The sequence below is a fragment of the Centrocercus urophasianus genome, unplaced genomic scaffold, assembly GCF_019232065.1.
Source record: "Centrocercus urophasianus isolate 14NV4802_14NV808 unplaced genomic scaffold, USGS_Curo_1.0 seq_14, whole genome shotgun sequence".
Classification (NCBI taxonomy): Eukaryota; Metazoa; Chordata; class Aves; order Galliformes; family Phasianidae; genus Centrocercus; species Centrocercus urophasianus.
Window position 1 is genome coordinate 12,018,666 of NW_024884586.1, and position 14,883 is coordinate 12,033,548.

At 41.3% G+C, this 14,883-nt stretch overlaps 1 protein-coding gene across 5 annotated transcripts in view; it reads left to right on the top strand.

Moving 5' to 3' along the window:
* Positions 1-12,428, top strand: part of EHF (ETS homologous factor) — a 90,907-nt gene extending 78,479 nt beyond the window's left edge. For 4 of the 5 annotated variants that reach the window (XM_042814874.1, XM_042814873.1, XM_042814872.1 and 1 more), the window contains 6 exons: positions 241-300; positions 2,482-2,550; positions 2,641-2,709; positions 5,614-5,673; positions 7,752-7,947; positions 8,825-10,925. In XM_042814874.1, coding sequence (XP_042670808.1) covers positions 241-300; positions 2,482-2,550; positions 2,641-2,709; positions 5,614-5,673; positions 7,752-7,947; positions 8,825-8,924 — 554 coding nt within the window. In that variant the 3' untranslated portion in view covers positions 8,925-10,925. Of the gene's footprint in view, positions 1-240; positions 301-2,481; positions 2,551-2,640; positions 2,710-5,613; positions 5,674-7,751; positions 7,948-8,824; positions 10,926-10,985 lie in introns of those variants that run through there. The other variant, XM_042814875.1, reaches the window with a different exon arrangement.
* The last annotated feature ends 2,455 nt before the right edge of the window (positions 12,429-14,883 follow it).

Genomic DNA, 14,883 nt, shown 5'->3' on the forward strand with positions numbered 1-14,883 from the left:
TCTGAAACACACCTGGCAAATCTCATTTGCTTTGTTTGCTATATTGCTAACGCCTTACTGACTATATTACTGTATCATTGCTTATGTCACGTATAAGGCAGAAGGATCAAGGGGAAAGGTTTGTATTCCACTCCAAAATTAGCTCTCCGGCTCAACTGCAATGGTTTGTGCTTGGAACTGTATCTTTAACTCTTCTCTGCTTCTTGTTGCATGTCCTATCTGCCATATGCTTTCTTGCAGGTCAGTGTGGAAGTGACGTGTACCAATCTCATAACGTCATTGTGAAGACAGAGCAAACAGGTAAGTAATTGCTGGGTAACTGATCTTTTTATGGGGAAAAGGGGAAGTTGTCCATTGCAAGAGAGAGAGAGATCACAACAGCATTAATTGCAATGGCATTTCACACAGATTTAAGGAGATAACACAGGTACCAGTCAATCATTTTTTTGAAGCTTCAGGTAGCACCAAAATACCTTCTCATGTGGCCACTTTTGCTGGGAGAATACTGTAACACCACCTGCCTACACTGATGTTCAGAGTTAGTATAGTGTGCAGTGGTCAGAGAGTGCAGCTGTGTAGAGAACATCATTCTTTGCTTCATTCAGCAGATTGCAAAACAGTTCACAGAAATTTAAGTTGTTTTTTTTTCTAAAGAGGAAAAATATTTTGCGATGAAGTGCTGTTAGTGCTTTGAAATGTGAGGAAATTTTCAAACCAAACATATTTGAGTAAAAAATTTAAAATGTTACATTTCAGTTTCTTCACGTTTCAGTTAAACTGAAATTCGTGGTAGCATACGTCTGCATTTTTCCTGTAGCAGTCCCTTATTCCATTGTATTTGTAGCTAGATGCTTTTCCTGCCTGGGCCTTGTTTCTCCAGGAAAAGAACTTCAGTGCACTCTGGGCACAATTATTGTGCCAGTTCCTTTTACCAGGACAGCTCCGTCTATATCTGAACACTGTCTATCACACTGGTCCCAGCATCTTATTCTGTAGATGTATTCATTAGCCACATTTTAGTATTTCCTGACAGCGGGAGTATAGACTTGTAGTGTGAGGTGTCTCTGACAAATACTGCCAGCCAATTCATTCAGTGATCCTGGAGGAGCACAGCCTCCCCAGTCAGGGACACTCTTCACCTTCTTGCAGCAAGCAAGCATTGCAGTCGGCTCCCCGCCCGTGCCCGCATGGTATGGGTGGCACGCATGCAGCAGCCTTGATGCTTGCCCTATAAGAAACCACAGTAATTCTTCAAGTTCTGATTTATGAGATCCTGATATAATGTTAGTCTCTCCTTCAAGTAGAGATACACAGGGCTCTGCACAGTACCTCTGCCACACATCCTGGAGAGATCAAAGCCCACCATTGACTAGTGCTACTCACTGTGCCTGCTGGTAGGGTGGACTGGTGCAGACTGGGACTCCATATGAGCTGGCAGGGATGGGCTGGTGGTTTAGGGGGGAAAGCCTGCCTTGTAGGCACTGAAATAGGATGAAATGTGAAGACAAGCTGTCTCCCCACGTACTGGCTGGCTAAGGCCTGTTTTCAGAGGCAACACTGGGCAGATCAGGTGTCCAAACAAGCAAAGGGTGTGTGCTATTGTAGGAACACAAGCTCTGGGTGCCCAAACATGCAGCTATTACTTAGCATGCCTGCTAAATTCCTATGTCATAAGTGGTAACTCAGCCAACCATGCTTATTTAGCTATAACTCTTTTTTTCCCCCCCATTTACGTGAACATGAAAAAAAAAAAAAAAGTGAAACATGGATTTGAACTTCAGATCTCATCCTTTCTGAGCTTGAGTTCAAAAGAAAAATAAGTGTTTAAAGCTTCTAACCTCAAAAATGCACTGTAAAAAGAGTAATTTCCTGCTCGCTGTACGGCTTATAAAGACAATACTTCTGCATGTATTGATCCACCTGACCAGAAGGTCACTAAGTCGTATTACTCTTTAAGCTTACCAGTGGCTTTTGGGTTAAGGGTGGGGACTTACGTGCCAGAATAACATGGTTCTGCTTTGATGTTTCTCACCATGTGCTTACACATGAAGTTCTGTCTTGGAGGGGACTTTCGAGTTACACTATTATAGAAATAAATACTAATTATAAGCATTCTCTTGTTCTACTAGATATTTGAGAGCACTTTCATTTTCATGGCACCAAAGAACTGTCATAGAATTAGAGAATTAGGGTAGAATTAGAGCTGTTCTGACATAAAAAAAATTCATTCCAGGGCAGGTATAAATGGTGTCTTAGGAAAAGGAAAAGGCGGCTACATTATTTTGTAAGTCAGTGCTTGTATGTTTGCCTGAGTATGCAAGCCCTAATCCACAGTTTCAGAGAAAGAAAGTAATTTTTCACTTAGCCCCTTCAATTCTCAGTTCACTGTACCTTCTGCACATTTCTTACTGCTTTGCCTGTCTGTATTCATCCTTACGTCCTTTTGTTGATCTAATTTCCCTCGTTGTTCTTCACCTTCAGATCCATCGTTAATGGTGTCCTGGAAAGAAGACAACTACCTGTATGATAGTGGCTATGGTAGCACAGTAGGTAACTACCTTCACTATACTTCTTGCTTTTCTGAAGTAGCTCTGTGGTTGCAAGAGGACATTACTTTAACTGTTTTCATTTTAATTCCAGAGCTATTGGACAGCAAAACGTTCTGTCGTGCTCAAATCTCCATGTCGACACCGAGTCACCAGCCTCCTGGTAAGGAACTTGTAATTATACTGTTAATTGTTGCTTCTCCCAAAAGTACTGACATATAATAGTCTCTGTGGTCTTCTGTTGTAGGATTGAATCTGAGCCTCCAGTCATTTTTATACCAAGCAGTACTGATTCTGACAACTCTTTTAGCTATCATCATTACCATAGCTTCTCTCTTCCCTCTGTCAAGACAAAGAAGATCAAACAATCTGCTGCCTCCACATATCTTTTAAAGTGACTTAGTCAAAGGGGAAGATGTTAGTGTCAGAGAGACAAGATGTACCAGCTCAGGCATCTGCTTTTCTGTGGGGTAGCCAAGTGTGGGCAAATAATTGTCATATTCCTCCCTAGAAGCGGCTGCAGTTCCCTGCTGAGCTGGTCGTTCATGTCAAGTAGGTTTGGGGGCATGCTGGGGGCAGCCGCTGGGCACTGTAGGGCAGGCCCAGCGCCCCCTGCCTACTCCCAGCCCAGCCTGTCCCCAGGCAAGCCCAGCACACTATTTCACCCTTCTCAGAGCTCCACGAGGCCACAGAAGAGATATGATCTGTCTGCTAAAGGGCAGGAAAAAGTGCACAAACCCATTTGATGTAGCGCCCATTGAAACTGCGGGCAGGGCACACATGTCGGGGTGCTCTGCAGGGCACATCCTGCTGCAGGCAGCGGGATGGAGGCAAGAGCAAGGTGGAGGGAAAAGGGAATCTGAGGTCATGAGGCAGCAAGAAAGGGGGAAGGAAAGGCACGGTCGTCTTAGAAGGCTTTCAGACAGATAGGCCTGAGGGAGACAGGTAGAAGTGGTGGGGTAATGAGGGAGGTGTGCTGCGGGGATGTGGCCTCACAGGCACTGTCTCCGCAGAGCCCTGTGGGCTGTCGAGCTGTGACTGCCCCTGTGCCCACCGCGCCCCTGCCTCCCTGCGCCGCCGGGCTTACTACTGGGACGTGTGGCTTAAATGCATGCATTTGGCAATTGATTTAATAAGAGAGAGAGAAAACCTAACTTGAGAAAGAAAACCACCAAACCTTAAAAAAAAAAAACAAAAAAAAACAGCCAACCACCACCAAAACCCCCACTATGTTTGCTTTCGCCGCCGCCTCCACCCACTCTGCTAAGATGGCTGCCAGGAGTTCGGAGCGCTCTGGTGGGACTGGGGACCTGTCAAGCTCCTGGCGCGGTGTGTTTACCTGCTGACTGCTTGAGCCTAGAGCAAGGGTGGCACGCCAAGGGCACAGCCTCCTGTAAAAACTAAATTTGTATATCCCGTAAAGAATATGGCTCACTCCTGAATCATATGCAAATACCCTGCAACCTTTTGTCACAAGTTTTGCAAGACAGCTTTGTTGAAACTGCATTGTAACTCTTTTCGTCTGTCAGGCCCCAGCCTCCCGACACAGCGTGTTTGAAACCGGTCTCCATGAGAGGGAGGCAGAGCGAGAGGCTGTGTACACAGCTGAAACCCAGAGTAAATCACCAGCCAGGCAGAAGGCAACTGAATCTCCAAGAATAAATCCCCAGCTAAACAGAGTATAACAAACCTTTGCGAGCAAACTGTGGGATTTTAAAATGGAAAGGATTTAAATAAGAGGGCAAATAAAGGGCCTGGTCCTGCTGTCCTCACCAGGAGTTCCCACAGGCTTTTAATAACATCGGGGGATCGTAATCTGAGGAAAGGCAGTGAAATAGGCCTCATTTTACTTTTTCCCCCCAAGCTGAGTGAGGTTCAGGCTGGTTCCTGCTCTTTGAGAGTGGGAAGGCAAAATGACTCAGAGCACATTTGCTGCTCAGGGGGTCAAGGACAGTAATTATGTCAGCTCAGAGCAGGGGAGGTTGGACTTATCCTTTCTGCCCTGCTCGGGGTACATATCCAGTTATGTATGAATAAAGTGACTTGTGTGAATAGCTTTGCATCTACCTTTTCACATGCAGTTATTGCAGTTGCTTGTGCAAATCCAACAAGTTTCTATGCAAATGAATATTTCCTGTGAGTCATTTGCACATGCAAATGTCCCGTTTCCATGAAAAGTATGATAATCCTGCATTCATAGAAGCTGGGAAAACGTGCGTGGGACCTTCAGCTTTGCTTTGTGGCATTCAGGCACGAAGCAGGCCGAAAAGCAAATAGAGGAGGGCCTCCGTCTCGGGACGGTCCCGCAGATTTTGTGAGACCTTGGAGCTGCAGAGCGGGATGCAGTCAGGCTGCCAGGTGGGGGACGGCGAGGAACAGACAGAACTTTTCTTTTTCTTGGTTTCTGAAGAAACATTTGTGCCAGAAATCCGATTCCTCCTGGGGCTGGCTGCAGGTGATAAAGCACCATCAATGAGAAATGGCTTGTTTCTGTGGCTGCGAGCCATGGAACAATATATGCACGTCCAGCTGCCAAAACCTCCTACCAGTGCAGTCCCGCTCCCTGCCCCCCAAACAACCGTGCTGTGCCAGTTCATTATGTTTTAGTCAGGTAGGTGTTCTGTGCATCGGTACCAGCGCATATATTTCACATTAGATCATCTCTTCGGAAACAAATAAGCCCCCAAAGATACATGCTTCTGCAAAGACTAAGACATAATGGGACAATTCAGGCTTCCTTTTATAGACTTGATTCTCTTATTTTTCTCTCTCTCACACATAGCATGGGGTGAGGTATTTGTTAATCTAATGTAGGTTTCAAAAGCCAAATGTTTACCTCTGCGTTCATTCTTTATTCATCAATGGTCTCTTTGTGAAGTGTGCTGATTACCATACAGTACAGAAAACAAAACTCTCCCCCTTCCTCCTCCCTTAGATTGCCTTCTGAAAAATGATTATCTTTAAAAGAGATATTCGTTCTTTTTTGTGGTTTTATTTCTTTCAACCTGCTAGTCAATGGAAAACCTTTAATCAAATTTACAAATAGGCTTCATTTTCCTCTCTACAGATTCTTCAGATGTGAAAAAAACACAAGATCATACCCCAAAGTCCCACACCAAGAAACACAGTAAGTCCATGGTTATAATGGTTATAACATCCTTGGTTTATAGTGGTTGTTTGATTGAGGGAAAAGAAACGCATGAAGAGTAGATACCCATTGGGAAGGAAAAGGGAGCATTCCGAGTTCATTTTGAAAGCAGAGCTAGTTAGATGGTTACTCTGATAGAATTCTCCAAGGATCTCACTGTTTCTGGTGCTGTTTGCTCATGTTATTTTTGATGCAGTAGTTTTGCACTTTTCTAATTATTTTTATCAGTAAGAGCCCAGAGGGAAACCACCAGAATTCAGTTTCCTCCCCCCTTCGTTGAGCTGAGCTGGGGATCTGGAATATAGGGATAACAAAGGAGGTGATGAACTAAATAAGGAAAGTCTGTACACAGGCCCTGCTGTGCCTGTGCCTGCTAGGTGCAGCAATGCCAGAGATGCAGCTCTGCATCTCTTCCCAGAGCTTTTAATGCATGCCATCATGAGCAAACACCTGCCCCTACTCCTACAGCTGCCTTTTCTTCTGATACGGCAGTCTTTCTGCTCCCCTCATCCTATTTTCCTGCTAGTTTTGATTCAACCTGAGTCTGAAGACAGATTACCATATCTGTGATTCATGGACACCATTCTCTTAATGCATATTACTGGGATTTCAAACCTGAAAACAACTTGCATACGTTTTTTTTCATCCTGTGCTTATAGTAGAGCATATTAGTATTTGTCCTCTGATGTGCATTGCAGTATTCAATTTAATCCTGTTTCTGTAGTCTCCGGATTAGTTTTCCTTCATGACTTCTCTTCTTATCCTGCTCTGTGACTTTGCTCATTCAGAACTCCAGAACTTTTATCTGCACACAGACTTTTTTTTGTGGTGTTGTGTGTGTGTATCAAGATTGCTAATGAAGAGATTAAGTAGGAATGGTTTGAAGACGAACCTGAGAAGAACCCCATTATAGTCTTGGCATAAAGTAAAGGTTACTTTGCCATGCTGGGCTAATCCCCTACATTTCCAGTTTCATCATTAGTCGTTGTACCTTTAACTATACAGTCTGTTGCTGATGTCCAGATAGACTAGATCCACCACATTTGGTTGCCTCTAGAAAGCAGTTATCATAGCAAAGAAAAATACTGGATTAGTTGACTGAAAAATACTGATGTTACCTGTATACCAGTTTCTATTTAACACTTCATCTTTGCTGAGGTTGTTTCCTTCTTGCATTGGTCCAAAGCCTTACATACATTTGAAAGCAGACCAAAGGACAACTGTTTCCTGGCCCACCTTGTCACTGTTACTCTTCATTCATATACCACATCTCACTTGTTTGACTGTATGTTTGTTTTCCTTCTTCTATGTGGGCTTTCTCGTGTCATCTCTGCAATAGCTGGATTAGAGTTGTGCTTAAATGGGGCCTCCATATTGAACTTGGATATCTGTTTTTGCCCTTTCTGCCATTGCAGTCAAACTTTTAATGCTATTTTCCTATACAATTTTGGCTATCCATTTTTATCACTATTCCTCTAGCCAGTATACACCTTCTTCTTGAAGTCTACCTAGAACACTTGAGACCAAACACTTGCACACATGGAACAGCATTGTATTTCATTTGCCTTCTGTTTATCTGTTTTAAATGCATGGCACTTCAGTGCCCTCCATACAGTTCTGCTGGCTGTTTCAGGAGTTGCACAATAACACCAGGTTACATGCTGCCATGCCGTAGAAGAATATCAGGAAAAATATCAGGAAAAAGGGAGGAGGTGAGGGGAAGACTTAAACATGTTCAGTCCCAAAGTGGTGTTTAGTTCAGGCAGCAGGGGATGGTTTGGTCTCTACCTCCCCTGGTTGTTGTGGCTCTTATCCATCCTTTTGCCTCAGGGCTCAGCCTTCCGAAGGCTGATGCTCAGCTCTAGCCTTGGTGTAAAAGCCATCAATGTTTTCACATGTGTAGCTCTGAGGTGGTGGTTCTGCAGTCCACAAAGCATGGCCCATCCTCACTGAGTGGTCCTTGCTTATAGATGACACACCGTAAGAAAACGGCATAATAAAGAACATAGCCCAGAGAGCTCCTTAAACTCCTTCCTTCTGCACCCTCCCTCTTTCAGACCCTCGAGGAACTCATCTGTGGGAATTTATTCGAGATATTCTTCTTAACCCTGAGAAATACCCAGGATTAATCAAATGGGAGGACCGGTCAGAAGGTGTCTTCAGATTTTTAAAATCCGAAGCTGTAGCTCAGCTCTGGGGGAAGAAGAAGAACAACAGCAGCATGACTTATGAGAAACTCAGCCGGGCTATGAGGTGAGTGCACATGAAGAAATTGCCTGAATGGAGAATCTGGTTACTTTTAAAAATGAAGTGCAAGCAGCAGCAGTTCCTTTTTTTATTTTTTGCAACAACGAAGTCTTTCCCACTGATCTCGAGGTTGTAACATTGCATTCTGCTTTGTCTTAATTTATTCCTCCTGTGTCTGTATACTATAATATTCATATTATATAGCATTTACAATATATTTTATACATGGTAGATTCTGTTTCTGTCCACACTGTCAACCAATAAAAATATTTGATTGTAGAAAGGAAGAATGGTTACAGCAAGCTGAAAGTTCACGTGCTATTGAACTGGGAAGTTTCAGATTACAGAGAACATGTTTTTTGCACCAGTGTTCAGAACATAAACATTCCCCTGCCTTTATCTTAAAACTGGCTTACAGGTCCTCTGTGAGGACCTTCTTTGCCAGTTGGTTTAACATTCTCAGAATTTCCCATAATCCATAGAAGTTCAAACTGTATTTCAAAATGGAATTTTAGATTCTTTCCTGGTCAGATTTCAGATGCAGGCTTATTTAGGAGAAAAAAAAAAACACCGCCAAAAAACCAAAACAAGATGAAATTTAATCAGAGCGTGTAATGAATAGGGCAATACTGTGGAACTTGAAAAATGGTGAGATTCAAATTTGTAAGTGGGTTAATGTGAAGTAAAAAAAGACACAATGATTTTTTTTCTTCCTTGTCTTTCAGTTAGATCAACCTTTGGTGTAATAAAATATAATAAAATAACATAAAATGAAACAAACTAAAGACATTTCAGATAGCTTTGTGATTCCCAATTTGACTGTGGTCTTCTGAGACTGTAGAGGAATTTGGTTTAAATCTTTTCTACATGTTTCCTTTAACAGATACTATTATAAACGAGAAATTCTGGAGCGTGTGGATGGTCGCAGATTAGTATATAAATTTGGAAAGAATGCCCGTGGCTGGAGAGAAAATGAGAATTAAGGATCTCAAGAAATAACACTTAAAACACCTGGATGTAAATATTCAAAGACTATTTTCTTATATTTATGTACCAAACTGGGGTGAAAAAACAATTCTACTTCTGTCGGGAAGAAGGAACATTATCATTGTTGGCGTTAAAATTATTTTATTTGAAGTATGTCCTGTATGGGGAAAAAATGTACACAGTTTTCTGTGATATAAGATAACATTATAGAATTATGATTATTTTTCCCTTCTTGTGAAGTTTTTCTTCTTTCTTTTTTTTTGTTAAGTCATACAGGCATAATGTGATTTATGACAATGCTGCGAGTCATGCAAAGAAAGGGAAGGAGCAAAATACTAGGGCATTTAGGCAGTATGGTAATCCACTTTGGAAGGCAGCTGTAAGTGGAGAAACTGTAAAGCATCTCTGAGCCAAGTAGTCTTCTTCCATAACCAGCTGGTTTATAGCTTTCATTGGCCAATATCACTTGTTCCTTCCCTCCAATTTCTGAATGTTTCAACACTTTGCTGGCTTCCAGTTGCTTTTATTAATCCAGACAGTGGGTTCCCCTTCAATTGGCTTGTCCCGGCTGTAAGAGCAGTAGCTCATCAAGGTGGGTGTGAGCATTTACTGGGAGAACCCATACTACCTCCACCACTGGGACCTTCTTTTGTAGGCAGAAGTTTAGGACTGGACCTTGCCTGGTACTGAGTTTCTTCCCTAACCTCCAAAGGGCATTCAGCTCACACCATGAAATGGGCTATTTTATAACTGACTTAAACTGCATTTGAAGTGGACTGCAGGAAGAGAGTCAATCTCAGGGACCAAAGCCATTAGAGGAGAAGATGACTGTTTTCTGACTGGGCAAACTTTCCAAAAAGCACCAGTTTCCCAGTAGAGATAATACTTTCCCCTATCTTATATTCCTAACTAGAGCATTCAAATCCACGACACATAAAGCAATGAGGAGAGGGGCAAGCAGAATATCTATTAATCCAATGGCACGAGGGAGAAGTCTCCCCAGTTCCTTCAAGTTATATGATCTTCCTGGCAGGTCAAGTCTCATTTGGACATTTATTTTCAAATAACCTCTGAGAAATGTAAAACTCAGTTGCATGTAAAATATGAGTTCTCTTTGCTTTTCTCAAGTCTAGCTCTTTGTATTTGTTTGCTTTTTTTTTTTTTTTTTTTTTCTTTCTTTGTTGCAGAAAAACCCAGCAACATAAAGACAATGAGACATTGGGGACACTTGTATCTGGGTCTGGGTCAGTATTTTGGGCTTGTCTCTATCTGTGCCATGCAGAGACTGAACATTCATTGGCAGCTTTTTCTTTCTCCAACTCACGAATGCTTCCTGCTGGCACCAGGCACAGGCAGAACATGGGGAAATTAATCTAGAGGAGGCAGTTCTTCACCAGGTCACTGAGTACGTGAGATGTGGGAGTTGAAAAACAGGATTTTCTTGGCGATGTTAACAGAGGTGAAACAAAGATCGATTCCTATTCACTATTTCAAGGATTGGGAACTTGGAAAGCAATGGCAATTACAGGGGCTGAAAAATCCAGGGGAAAAGAAAAAGGAATATTAAATCCATCCAATATCCATTTCCTCAGGCATCTCTTGGATTTGAATCCAAATTAGGCAGAAATTCAGCAGGGCACAGCTGGAGGTTGTAAGCTATTCCATTTTTTGTTTGTCTTAAAAGGAAATGCAGATGAAACCAAGAGACAACAGAAGTATCAATATAAATGGCATCAAATGTGCTTAGCAACAATTTGTAGGCAAACATAAGAGCTTAGCTTGTTATCTACACATGTAGGGCATGTCTAACAATAGCACCACCTCCTACAGTGTGTGTGCCAAAGCTGTCACCATCAATTACCTGTACATGACAATTTTTACTTTTCATAACCTGGGTGGAGAGAGGTTCATCTGATTTACAAATCAAGTTATAAGCCTCTGTACTTCAAAGCTTTTTTTTTTTTTTCTCAGTGTATTTTTTTTTTTTTTTTTTTTGTGGACTGACTGTGCCAGCCTTGCTTGCTTTTGCGCAACTCACTAATTTCCTCTTTTTTCAGCTTGATTGGCTACATTCCACTCCATTTACCATCATTTTGTAGTTCATACAGCAAGAACCATGCCACCAGATGAGGAGAGAACCTTCACTTTGTTCCAAAGATCGTCACCTTCCACCCCCTCAGCCCCACAGTTATTTGCAGTCCATTCATAGGATCATAGAATCATTAAGGTTGGAAAAGACCACTAAGATCATCTAGTCCAACCATCACCACGGTACTCCAGGCTTATCCCCCTTCACATTCCAATCCACTCCTTGAGTGAAAACCTGAAATCAGTGCCACCGTCACAAATCCCCTGGCACCCAGATTTCATCCTTTCTTGCTCTGGAAGCAAAAAGGTATAGCTGATGGCCATGGTGATGCTGTTGTGCTAGATCTCAGGTTAACTCATGTCTTACCGATTATCATACCTTCATAAAACTGCTTTCTACCAGATCTCTCAGTAACTTACTGGGAAATTCATTGAACTTGTAATATAGATGTCTCACCCCTTTTTTACTGAGCAGCAGCTAAACGTGCTTGTAAAGGTTTTGAAAATAAGTAGCTTAAAGCCCACTGTATAAATCCGGATAGTGATTTATGCTGGGTTGCAGTACAAATGCCAGTCTTTTACTGTCAGGTCTTTCAGCAAGTGGAAATCATGCAAGTTTATGTTCCCATTCTGTAGAACTTTTCAGACTACGTACTTGTCATTCAGCATTACAATAGCACAAACCTGGAATAGGAGCCAGCCAACTTTTACTCTGTTTCACAAATGTATTAACCCTTGCCTAAGACAAATACAAAGGACTGTTTAAATCTGCAGTTCTTGCCAAGGACAGATGCAACCAACCAAAGGGAATCTTTTTACAAGGCCTAAGCAAATGGAGAAAATGAAGAGATGAATGTTTATGTAAATTACTATTTAAACAAAAAGCATTTCTGATTGCTCTTTTATTTTGTATTTCAGAAGCTGAGCAATCATATTTTTAGATGTATCCTATAAGTTAGCAGCTGCTCAACTGGTAGCACCATGTGTATAGATTTTTATTGTACCATAATTTTTCATATGTATAAAGCTCTAGATAGGAAAGTATATTATATTTATATAGATACATGCAAATCAATGTCAGAGGTGTAAGCGTGAGCACCCCTCCAACTCTATTTTCTGCACAAAGTTAGAGCAACTTACTCTTAAAACATCCTGAGAAACTATATGTAGGCTGGTGAACTACAGAGACATTAACATGTTTAGTTACATTTTTGTCTTTCTTTCCATGGTGAAATGCATAATTCTTGCTTGCTTCTCACAGCTTCTTCAACATACACGTGTGGAAAAAACCCCACATGAGATATTTCTCTATTGCCATTGTAAATCTCAACTTGGAGACTATGTATCACAGAATGGTTCTGAAGACTGTTTCTATTTTTGTGGACATGATATAAATTCAAATAAATGACTCATGAAAGAAATTTTCTGGTGAACGTTCACTTTGTGTTTTTTTTTTTTAATCTCTTGAGACTGGAATTATGGCTATAATGAATTCTTTTTGATATTGGAGAATATTTCAGTATTGGAAAAAAAAAAAAAATGTGACTCCCACAGAATCCAGTAGCCTGCTGAACTGATTGGTGGCGTAGCCTTCTCTGGTGAAGCCACTGGATTTGCAAACGTCTTGCACGTCCCACAAGGCTTGTTGTCAATGCTGTCAGCAGAGCCAGACTGCCTTTCTTGTTTGGCTGCTGAACTTCACAAAGTCTTACTTCAGCACTGCACATTTAACTTCAAGGCATTTTGGAGCACGTACAAGGGCTTGTCTGATTACAGCTGGCATTACTCGCACTTAGCATTTCCTTCACTGAATCAAAGCAGCTAAAGTGGCAAAGTCCTTTCCTTTGTGCTATTTTTTCACCTAAGAGATAGCTACAAAAACACTCAATGAACAAAGAGAATACCTTTCTCCTAATTCGGTCTTCAGTTTGAGGGAAAAAATGAAAAACCTGATGCTTAGGAGGAATTCAGAGTAGGCTCGCACAGCTTTTGCACCCTGTGGCTGTATCAGAGAAAAAGTTTGATTTTCAGACACAGGCACAGCCCTCGCGTTCAGCCCGCAGAACCAGGCTGCTTCCCCACAGGGCTGTCGCAGTCTGAGGGCTCGGGAGTCCCGCGTCAGCCTTCAGGAGGAACAGGAGCCAGATATCACACTGGTTCAGGCTGTTTTAAATAAGCATACAGCTAGTTTTCTGTAAAATGGCTGGGCTTTTGTTTCACGCAAGCTGAGGCCAATATTTGAGCCAAAGACAAATAAGAATACATGGAAACATGCAAATAAATGCGTATTGAAAAGTAACCTTGTCTGCTTGTGACTTACAATAAAGCAAGACTGCAGTTTACGCCCATGCTCTGAGGCCATGTGAAATAAATGTTCTGTTTGCAAATCCTATGGAAATTGAAAGTAAGTAAAACATGCACTGGAAATAGTCTTCCAGGCTTCGTGTAAACCCAGTATAAATTTGTGTGTGTGTCTGTGACAGGACTGAGTGAGAATTGCTTCAGTTAAGTGAAATCTGGTACTGCAGAAAGAGAAGCAGTTAGAAGTTATCAATACCAATAATTCCCAAGCAGCGACATCAATTTAAAAGACAGATAATCTATTGGAGTTTGCAGCGTTTTCTCCTGGGCTGATGGAGTTTTGCACAGGCAGCCCAAGTCCTGAGATGTAGGCAACCTGGCTGAGCTCTGTGCCAGTCGGGAATTTCCTCCAGTGAGCAGTCTTGCTGCCATTCCCTTGATATTTAGCTCTTTCAGTCACCAGACACTGTTTAAACATGTGAGAAAATTCAAGAAAATGCCAGGAAAACAAACAAAAAAAAAGAACATGAGAAAGAGACTTAGTGCATGGCCATGTCTTGCTGCACTGAGTGCTTCTGTGTGGAATTCCAAAGGCAGAAAAAGAGTTGATGACATCCAAATCAGTCTATTTATATTCTTCCCACCAGAGGTTGGTTGCAAAAATTAAATACAAATTAGTGTTTACAAGTCTAATTGCAACTGTAAGGAGAAGAAATGAGAACAATACACCTATATGCATGATATAATCTTCTGAGGCTAAAAAAAAAGTTATGGAAGCAAAATGACTAAAATTATGCTTTCTACTGAAGAATTTCTCTCCTCTGCCTTCAAAATGGTATAATATTCTCCTTTTCTCTCATCAACTTTTGAATTTCTAGCAATGACGTTTAGTCTCAACATGGGGAATGAGGTTGAGAGGGTTGATCTGTGATGCTGCACCACATCCTGCAAAACGAAGAGGCAAATTACAGCTTCTTCTTCTCAGACTTATAGGATCGTTTTGGATTACAGTTTTTAATGTTCCTGGAAAAGAGATACTTTCTTTGTGGTGGGGGATTACATTTAGAGCAAATATGAGATGTCACTAAAATAAAAAGGAAAATTGCGTTTTTTCTCAAGATAGAAAATCCGAATTTTTCTCCATTGAAACTCCAGTGCATCTCTCCCAAGCAGTTTCTGTGCTGGTAGGATTATTTTTCTTGAGGCTGCTGACTTGAATAGCTAAATCTAGTTGAAAATTGCTGGTTATTTCTGTGAGAATTTTTAAGCATTCTCAGGTGTTTTCATTTTGACATAAGTAACCTGGAATTGTTTCCACATGAAAAGCCCAACACTAACATGTATTTCACAAGAGTATTTTAGTGTTTATTTTTTTAGTTTTTAACCTATGAACGGGAATGTTTTTTTTTAAAACTGAAAACCAAAGAGATGCCCAACATGTCAGGAGAACAAATAACATAAAGTAAAACGGGGGAGATTTTTCTTGTCATTTTACTTTAATTTTTGAAAAAAGGTTTACTAATAACTTTCTGCATTTTGTTTTTGCCTATTACATTATAGTAATTA